Genomic DNA, 10,509 nt, shown 5'->3' on the forward strand with positions numbered 1-10,509 from the left:
TCCCAGTGATTCATGTGGCCATTATATCCAATTTCCCATTATGGTACAGTTCAGTCTTACTCATCTTTTTTGCAAGGCTGTTTATTCTCCGTGGATTATACTACCAGTCAGCAAGTTAATGTTACCGTAACACTGCTGCTCAGCATTTCAGCTGAATGGTACTGTGCTCAGATTTGGGATTCAGTCAGAGGAAGTAAAGACTGATTAAAACATTGTTTTATTTTAAATGGCTAGTGTTTAAAGTGCTGCACGAAGGACAGTGGTGGTACAACTGAGAAATCAGCTCTGGATTCTGACTACTTGCCAGCCTTGCAACAGACTTCCATGTTTGCAAAAAAAAAGTCACTTGCAATACAACGTTGCTTCAGAATTAAAAAATTCGCCCATTCACTGTGGGCTACTGCAAAGATATTCTACTATGTACAGCAACTACTGCTTGAATGGGCTTAAATAAAAAGTACTTGCCCTTGTTGAATTAGTATGTGATATATATGACAAACACTGCAATATTTCTGAAAATGTGGAAATAACTACTTGAACCTTTATTGTGTAGTACTGTTACCAAGGGTAATTCTCTCTTGTTGTATTTGGTTTAAAGTTATTGGAGAACATGACTGAAGTAGTACGGAAAGGAATTATTGAAGCAGAGCAACAGTTACAGAAAGCAAATGAAGCTAGACTCCTTGAAGAGGTAAATATAGATATTTCCAGATTGAGTTTACATCATATCAGCATTAATCATCACTCGATAATGTCAAATACTGTTCACGAGAAATAAAGAGAGTAACAATGCAGGATTGCACTTTTTAACTTGAACCTGTGTGTTTTTACGTTTAGTAATCTATTGCTACTAATTGTTTCATTTCAGTTAAATCTTTAAACCAACTATATTTGCTGAAATTCTGAATAAGAATCACTGAACCCAACACGTTAACTCTGCTTTCTCTCCACAGATGCTGCCAGGCCTGCTTAGTTTTTCCAGCAGTTTGTTTTTGTTTGCTGAAATTGCTTGGCATGCAGTTATTCTGGCTTTCATCAGTGCTGCAAACATGGTGTATAGTTCCAGAGTATGGAATGGTGATAAACATTATGGTATCAAATTAGATCTTTTCTTTAGCTGCCCCAAGTCCCCTGATATTTTTCATTATGCTCTCAAAGCATCTGAAACTTGCAGGGCAAAAATATGCAAGTAAGTTGCTGTCTTCTCATGGCTGAGGTTTGATTTGGTTAAAAGAGGTACTCCCAGACTGGGTTCAATTACATACCAACTAACCTCAGACAAGTAGCTGTATCATTAACTCAGCTTCAAACACACATTACTCCTGTTTGCAAAAAAAAACCTGACCGCTAATAAAGTGATTATCTAACACACCTTAATTTCAACTAAACAGCATCTCGCAGATGCAATTTGTGATACGATCTGTACTGCTATAAATGCATGTTTCTGCAACGTAAGTTGGCTTTAACGCGATTGAAGAATTTAGGCTGTTATTTGTAGAATGCGAACTTTCCTTACCAGTATAAGCTATAATGTGATTCCAGCCCCATTAGTTTAAATGGTGCGGTTATTATGCGATTTTTAAATTATATAATGCGAGATTGCACGAGAACGGGATCATCGCATTATATCAGAATCTACTACAGTGGGAATTGAAAATCACAGCACGGAGGTGAATTATCGACACTAATCTGCCCTTGTTTGGAATAGATTGAATTGCTTGACCCTCTGATATTTTACAAGAGAAATCACTCTCACTTCAGCATTTATTAAAATGTATATTTAATTAGGGGGATATATAATAATTGGCTAGGATTTGAAGTCCGAAATTGTGCAGCAGCTCTTGCTGTCATTTGAAGAAAATTGCCAGCAAAATTCTGATGACTTCTGTGGCGAAAGCATGTTTTTATGACACTGCTGTGAGGGTATCTCTGAGTGCTCAGCAATGAGTGTAGAAATGAGCCAAACACTTTGAAGTATTCTTAGGCAGCAAATCAGGAAATTAATATCCTTCATTTCCAGTTTAAAATTTCAGGTAGCAAAATGTGGTGATAATTAGATCTTGATTGAAAACTAAAATATCAATATTAACCATCTTTAAATATAAGATGCATAGAATATTTCTATCATACCAGGAAAGTTTGGCATGACAAAATAGAAAAGGTGCTGAAGAATGGTTACTGGATCCAAAATGTTAACTTTACTTTCTCGCCACAGATGTTCCTAGACTTGCTGAGTTTTTCCAGCAACTTCTGTTTTTGTTTCAGATTTCCAGTAAATTTATCTCTCCACCCTACCTCTATTCCTGATGAAGGGCTTTTGCCCGAAATGTCAATTTTCCTACTCCTTGGATGCTGCCTGAACTGCTGTGCTTTTCCAGCACCACTCTAATCTAGAATCTTCCAAATAAACTGTTGGACTATAACCTGGTGTTGTGTAATTTTTAACATTGTACACCCAGTCCAACACCAGCATCTCCAAAATACAACTAATTTAACAAGCTTCCAATGTTATTCAAGTATTTTTACAGCAAGAATTACTGTAAAACTGTCAGTTTGCAAAGTAATTGCAATCTCGACCTCCATAGTGCACATTCTAGAAAAGAATCAGGTTACCTACAGAAACCTCTGGGTTTCCATATTATACTGCACATTACAGTTAAAGTTTCGGTGAGATGAAGATGGCCTAATTTAAAAAAAATGCTGGAGAAACTCAACAGGTCTGGCAGCATCTGTTGAGAAAAAAACAGTTAATGTTTCAAGTTACATATGATTTCGGAATCACCATTTTCAATCCCCTGTTTTGAAGGTATAATTTCAGACTCAAAACATTAGGTCTGTTTCTGTCTCTCCACAGATGCTGCTAGACTTTGAGTTTCTCCAAAACCTTGTTGTTATTTTGGAGTTATAGTATCCACAGTTTTATTTGAGTAATGTTGGCAACACTTAGTTTTGTGGTCATCATGACCCCGAATTCAGAGCATTGTAAAGGTGGTAATGATCTCCTTACAGGTTCTGATAACCACAGTCAGAATGCTTTGCAGGTATTATTTGTTCTGTGAGATTAGGTTAAAATAATTCACTTGTATTTTATCACAAGTTCATTCTACTTTCTACCAGTATTGGCAGGCCATGAGGTGTGCTCAGAAAAATGTATTTTAGAGTTTATAAGAGAAATTGTCCTTCCAGCTTTTAACAAATGGAATAGTAAAGTATGTCTATTTCAAATGATGTGGAGGGGCTGGTTTCGGAATGGGGTGGACAAAGTTAGAAGTCACATGATGCCAGGTTATAGTCCAACGGGTTTATTTGAAATCACAAGCTTTTGGAGCACTGATCCTTCATCAGGTAAAGTCCATCTTCGAAGGAGTAGACCTCCAAAAGCTTGTGATTTCAAATAAACCTTTTGGACTATAACCTGTCATCGTCTGACTTCTGGCTTAAACGATGAAGGCTTGAAATTAGTTATTTTATTTGGGCACATTGTTCTTTGTCATCTTCTGTCTTTGTAGGGACTTCTACGACAGCTTCCTGTAGTTGGCTCAGTACTTAACTGGCTATCCCCAGTCCACAGCTCAGTTCAAGGAAGATCATTCAATCTGGCAGGAGGTAAGATTTCAGTTGTTCATAATGCAAAGATTTATTCTGCTTAAAGATTACATTCGAAAGATTTTTTTCAAAGCATTAAATATTGCAGCACTGCTATAACAGGATGTGAACAAATTCTTAAATATGGGTGATGGTACCAGAGCAAAGATTTTTGATTTTACCAATGATTAAAATACTTCTGAAAACAGAATATAAGGGTTTTGAGGATTAAGCATTATTTGATTTCCCTTTTCTTGAACTTCAAAGATTAGCTTGCTTTAATTGCCAATGTTCCTTTCCTGAGGGAACTGACATCTACAAGATATTGTACAGTCTCCAGCTGGTCAAAACAAAATATTCTTTGACCATTATTCGTGCATGTGGCAAAGCAGCAAGAGTTAAGAGGCAGTTCAGCTGGACCTTTCCGTATACTCGCACTTTCCCACAACAGCTACTGGAAATTGAGAGAGAGAAAAACTTGGCCACTTTTTTCCCAGGATTCTACAACACATTAGTGAATCTGTCTGAGATGAGCTAACTTAGCACAGATTAGTAATTGAACCTGGAGCTTTCTAATATTTGTTTGTGATGAATGATGTTTTGTAACAGAGCTACCATGGCATCATTTCTTGAATACTGGAATAAGACATGGATGCTTGGGAAACTATTTATCACAAGTTCACTAATGTTCTTTGGGGAAGGAAATCTGCCGTCCTTGCTGTGGTCTGGTCTACATGTGACTCCAGACACACTGCAATGTGATCCACTCTAACCCCCTCAGAAATGGCCCAGCAAGACACTGCAATGTATTATACCAATAAACAGACTAAAAAAACAGAATTAAACTGGATAGACTACTTGGCATCAACAAATCCTTCTTACTAACATTAGTGCTAAAACTGTCTCTCAGACTAGTCGAGCAACAGCCTGATTATATCCTAGACACTACCGTGTACACCCCTGGTTATGTCCTGTTCACCAGCAGGATGGGCCCAGCAGAGGTGTTGGCACAATGGGGGTATTCAGGCAGGGATAAATTGTCCTGGGAGTCCTCAACATTTACTCTGGATTCTATGAAGATTCATTGAATCAGGTCAAACATTGGCAAGGAAACCTCCCACCCTTGATGAAGAATCAGTGTTCCTCTGAGTACCACTCGCAGGAAGCACTGAGGGTGCAAAGTGACCAGAATGTACACTGAGAGAGTTCAGTCTTCATCAAGATTGACTTCACAGCAGTATTACTGATCGAGTTAGCTGACTCCTAAAAGGCATAGCTACTAGCCAGGGTTTGTGGCAGGTGGTGAAGGAACCCAGAGGGGGATGAACATACTTGACCTCGTCCTCACAAATCTGTCATAAATATGTCTGTCCATGACAGTCTGAGCAGGAGAGAGTAGCACACAATCCTAGTGGAGATGAAGCTACAGCTTCACATTGATGATACCCTCCTTGGTCTTGTGTGGCACTTCTGCTGGAGAAGATTTTGAACTGATCTGGCATCTCAAAACTGGACACTCATGAAGTGCTGTGCGCTGTCAACAGCAGAGTTGTATTCAACCCACAATCTGTAAGCTCCTGGCCCAGCATAGCTCCGACACTACCATTAATTCGCATCAAGCCAGAAGATTGTCGCTATTCAATGAGGCGTGCAGGAGGGCATGCCAGGAGCAGGCAGACCTGAAAATGAAACGTTAACCTGTGGGGTTACAACACAGGACTATTTCTGTGCCAAGCAGCATTCAGTAGGCAATCCTACCACCAGCAGATCAGATTGTAGCTCTGCAGTCCTGTCACAGCCAGTCATGAATAGTGGTGGACAACTAAATAACTAGCAGGAAGCAGAGGCTCCAAGCATATCTTAATCTTTAATGATATGGGAGCCTTGTGTCAAAGACCAGGCTGAAATATTTGCATTCATGTTCAGCCAGAGTGCAGGGTGAATGATCCATCACAGCCCCTGCTGAGGTCCCTAGCATCATCAATGCTGATCTTCAACAGCCAGAGACACGAGATGCTGCAAAGGCAATGGGGCCCAGGCAACATTCCAGCATTAAGACACATACTGTAGAACTAGCCATATTGTTCTTGCATATCTACAACACTGGTATACACCTGACCAGGTGATCCTGCATACACAAAGTAGGACAAATCCTACTTAACCAGTTGCAGCCTCATTAGTCTACTGTCAATCATAAGTGATGAAAGGGGTTGTCGATGGTACTATCCAAATCAGCACTTGCAAAGGAATAATCTGCTCAGTTTGGGTTTCAGTCAGGGTCACTGAACTCAGCCTTAATCTGAACATGGACAAAAGAGCTGAATTCCAGAGGTGAGGTGAGCATGATTGACCTTGATATCAAGGAGCCTTCGTAAAATTGGAATCAATGAGAATCTAATGCTTTCCCCACAAGTGACGCCAAGTTAACTTCTGTTTTCTACTTCTCTCCCATTTTATATAGAGGGGTTATATTTGCTATTTCCTAATCCAATTGAAACATTCTTGAATCTAGGAAGTGTGGAAAATGAGCACTGACGTGTCTACTACCTCATTAAATACCTCTAACGACTTCTTCCTAATTAACCTTTTAGTCTTTCTCTGGCATGCTTTCATTTCTGATTTATCATCTGGTCTGCCACTTGTCTTTGCACAGCTGTATGTTTTTTTTTGTTTGATGCTTTCCCTAACTTCCTTAGTTAACCGCCAATGGTGGGTCCTCCTTTTGGACTTTTTCTTTATACTGGAAATATATTAATTCTGAGTAGTATGCCGGTTCATGTAAGTGAGGTCAGCTTTCATATTTATATAGTTGCCCTTTAGGTGTAAAATGTTGGTCTTAAACTCAGTCTCCTCCCTTTCAAACTGGATGTCCCTACCTTTATTCTGAAGTCTTGAATTAATCCTGTCATATTACACATCATCAAATATAAAATAACCTGCTCTCTCCTCTGTTCCAGATGTGCTACCCGAAGAAACAATCTGGAAAGTAATCTGTGAACTCCTCATCCAGGCTGCTACTGCCAATCTGAGTTTTCCAGATCATATGTAGATTAGCCGACCAGAATTATCACCATCCCTTTATCACAGACAGCGAATATTTATTCACATTTACTTTATTCCCCATTGTGGTTGCTGTCAGAAAGACTGTAGACTACTCCAACCAGTGTCTTCATTCTCCTACTATTCCTCTTCTCCACCGAAACAGCAAGTTTCTTTCACTAACATAAAGCAAGAACCAATTCTAATCAGTTCCATTGAATCTCGCTCTGTCTCTGCGTGTATTTACCTTGCCTGCTCAAGGTAATGCTTATTTCCTGCCTTGGGGCCCTTGTCTCAGTGTCTCCCCTCACTGCATCAAGCAGCCTACCAAAAGTGGAATCAATGGGTATCGGGGGCAAACTCTCCACTGGTTAGCGTCACACCTGGCACAAAGAAAGGTGACTGCAATTGTTGGAGGTCAATGATCTCAGCCCAAGGATATCTCTGCAGGAGTTCCTCAGGGTAATGTCCACGACCCAACCATCTTCAGCTGCTTCATCAATAATTTTCTCTCCTTTTTGTAAAGTCAGAAGTGAGGATGTTTGCTTGAGATGTTAAAGGGTTAATTTGCTCTGCTGACCTTCAAGAAATTGAATGTCCTGGGTCTAGGGTGGTATGTTTCTCTATCTTGCAGGTAGAATGTAGAAAAAATGACATTGATTCTGAATAAGAGATGGCAATGAGAACATTGCAGCTAAAATTCAGACCACACCCTGACGTTTAAAAGAAAATTTACGCCAGATCTTGCCATTAGGGAATGATTTACATCACATTGTTACTGGAAATAATCAAATCACTACAATGGGTCTTGAGTGGCATATGACTATGGGGGGGGGGGGTAGTCTTGTGGGTATTAATGATGCAAAATTCTGTATTAAAAAGAGAACTGTTTCTTTGTTCAGAGAGCTTCGTAAGCATTGCGAAGAGTGTTAAGTGATCCTCCAAAGCTTGTACTTAATAAGTTTTGGCTGTTCACAGAAGTTGGCATATTGGAATTGATTAAAGTCTGTAAGAATCTCAAGAAAAAGAACCTAGCATGCTGATGATTACAGAATGTTGAGAGATTTCTTGGATACTGAAGTTGTCTATGTCTAAGTGTTACAAAACCTGGATAAAATCAAGGCTTGGTCTGATAAAGTGCCAGGCAATGACCATCTGGTCAGAAGATGGGGATATCTCTGTTTAAACATTCATTTTACTTTGATACAAGATTTTTTTTGCTCAGGGATGTGAGCATCGCTGACTGGGCCAGCATTTGTTGCATTCCTTAATTCCCAGATGGATTTTTACAACAATTGACAGTAATTGCCTGGGTACCATTAGGTTAGCTTTTTATTGAAATCACAATTCATTTGCCATGGTAGGATTTCAACCCATGTCCCTAGAATCTTAGGCTAGGGTAATAAAAATGAAGAACTGCAGATGCTGGAGAAACTCCAATCTGCCAGCATCGGAAGAGAAAAGAACAGGGTTAATATTTTGGGTCCAGCAACCCTTGGTCAGAAACCTGGATTTCTGGATTACTAGGAGAAAGTGAGGGCTGCAGATGCTGGAGATCAGAGCTGAAAATGTGTTGCTGGAAAAGCGCAGCAGGTCAGGCAGCATCCAAGGAGCAGGAGAATCTATGTTCCGGGTATGAGCCCTTCTTCAGGAATGAGGAAAGTTTGTCCAGCAGGCTAAGATAAAAGGTAAGGAGGGACTTGGGGGAGGGGTGTTGGAAATGCGAGAGGTGGAAGGAGGTAAAGGTGGGGGTGGAGAGGTCAGGAAGGCAGTGCTGAGTTCGAGGGATTTGACTGAGACAAGGTGGGGGGGGTAGGGGAAATGAGGAAACTGGAGAAATCTGAGTGATTGGAGGGTTCCTAGGCGGAAGATGAGGCGCTCTTTCTCCAACTGTCGTGTTGCTATGGTCTGGTGATGGAGTCCAAGGACCTGCATGTCCTTGGTGGAGTGGGAGGGGGAGTTGAAGTGTTGAGCCACGGGGTGGTTGGGTTGGTTGGTCCGGGTGTCCCAGAGGTGTTCTCTGAAACGTTCTGCAAGTTCCGCCTACAAGTTCATCCCTTGTGGTTGGAGGAAGAGCGCCTCATCTTCCGCCTAAGAACCCTCCAACCACAAGGGATGAACTCAGATTTCTCCAGTTTCCTCATTTCCCCTCCCCCCACCTTGTCTCAGTCAAATCCCTCAAACTCAGCACCGCCTTCCTAACCTGCAATCTTCTTCCTGACCTCTCTGCCCCCACCCCCACTCCGGCATATCACCCTCACCTTGACCTCCTTCCACCTATCGCATTTCTAACATCCCTCCCCCAAGTCTCTCCTCCCTACCTTTTATCTTAGTCTGCTGGACACACTTTCCTCATTCCTGAAGAAGGGCTCATGCCCGAAACGTCGATTCTCCTGCTCCTTGGATGCTGCCTGACCTGCTGTGCTTTTCTGGATTACTAATCCAGTGAAATTATTCCACCATCTCCTCAATCTGTTTTAATTGTATAGCGGAGAATAACTATCAACACAATAGATACATTACTTAGAAATGTATTTATTTAGGGCTGAATACAAATCAAAACTGAACTGTAACAGGAATGGTGTCATCTTCATGTACCTTAACATTAAATGTACATCTGGGAAAAATGTATTCTGTATAACACTGAGGCTCTGTACAGATTTTTCATTTAGTCTTGAGGATGTAAAGTTTTTTTTTGTAGTAAGGTTAAATGAAAAATACGTAGTAACTTCAGCTTATCTTGCCTTTCTCTCCTGGATGAGTTTCCAGCCACTAATCACTAATATCTGAAGCACTCAGACATTTTTCTGGAATAAGCACTGCTAGCAACAGTATACTAGCACTAAACAGAAAACTATGAAACTTTTGGCTATCAAACACGATTACGTTTTGATCTTTTATCTATTTATTTGTCAATATGCATTCACTTGAAATATATTTGCAGACTTTTTTTGCTCATTTATGTAGATTCTTATTTTCTTCACTTGCCTTTATTTATATCTTGCTTGTTTGTCAGGTTCTCTAGAGTCAACAGATAAACTTTATGCACTAAAAGCCCAAGCCTCTGAAGGAAGCCCACCCCCAACACCCACAATTATTCATACCAAACACAAGTCACCAGGTTTGTTTCATTTCTAATTTCTCTCATTCTTATATTTGTAAATATGCAATATGACAGCTGCCAATTAAACTTATTTTTATGTTTCAATAAAATATTTTCTCACTGCTTCTGAAGTGAGTTAGTTACTGCAATTCTTAACTGAATTTGAAGATTTTGTAAATAGTAATAATGGTTTTATGAAGTCAACGCTCAAATTGAAAGATTTGATTGGATTGTCTTTAAAAAATCATGGTTGTCCAACAATGTACAATGTGGAAAAACAGCTCAAAACAGGTTGAATTTATAATTTTAATGTGATCATTCAGATCACAGCATTAGAATCAAAACAAATTAAATTTGATGGGTTTGGAAAAAAAATGGAAAACCACTGGGTTTTTACTAAATGGTGTGTTACTTTTCAATTTTAAAAATTGCATATAATCAGTACAATTTATCTCCATAGTCCTAAAGTCTAGAATAGAGTTTTGGATTATTCTGAGAAATAGCAACTAAACTTAAGTGATTGTAATTACTAATACTGTACAATGTTTCGTCCAATTATTTATCCAATAGTATATGTAAATAAGCGAGAGTAATCTATTCCCAAGTTGTCATCACTTAGCTGCTGGGTTAAGAAGATTGTAATGATTAGGGGTGACCCAGGTCCCCGTAGCTGAGGGGAAATGTTTATTATGTATGATTTCTCCATTGCCACTAAAGGGATGGATTCTTACCTCCATAAGTGTCACTGGAGTTACTAAACTCAAGCATTTTAAACTTAACAG

General features: G+C 39.7%; 1 protein-coding gene across 4 annotated transcripts in view; it reads left to right on the forward strand.

Annotated features, from left to right (window-relative positions):
- pdxdc1 (pyridoxal-dependent decarboxylase domain containing 1) overlaps positions 1 to 10,509 on the forward strand; it is a 64,203-nt gene that overhangs the window by 52,408 nt on the left and 1,286 nt on the right. For all 4 annotated transcript variants that reach the window (XM_043712119.2, XM_043712120.2, XM_043712121.2 and 1 more), the window contains 3 exons: positions 599 to 691; positions 3,510 to 3,606; positions 9,641 to 9,745. In XM_043712119.2, the coding sequence (XP_043568054.1) occupies positions 599 to 691; positions 3,510 to 3,606; positions 9,641 to 9,745 (295 nt within the window). The remainder of the gene's footprint in view (positions 1 to 598; positions 692 to 3,509; positions 3,607 to 9,640; positions 9,746 to 10,509) is intronic.

Source organism: Chiloscyllium plagiosum, unplaced genomic scaffold (genome assembly GCF_037043375.1).
Source record: "Chiloscyllium plagiosum isolate Xiang-an unplaced genomic scaffold, Cpla_swu_hap1 HiC_scaffold_20, whole genome shotgun sequence".
Lineage (NCBI taxonomy): Eukaryota > Metazoa > Chordata > Chondrichthyes > Orectolobiformes > Hemiscylliidae > Chiloscyllium > Chiloscyllium plagiosum.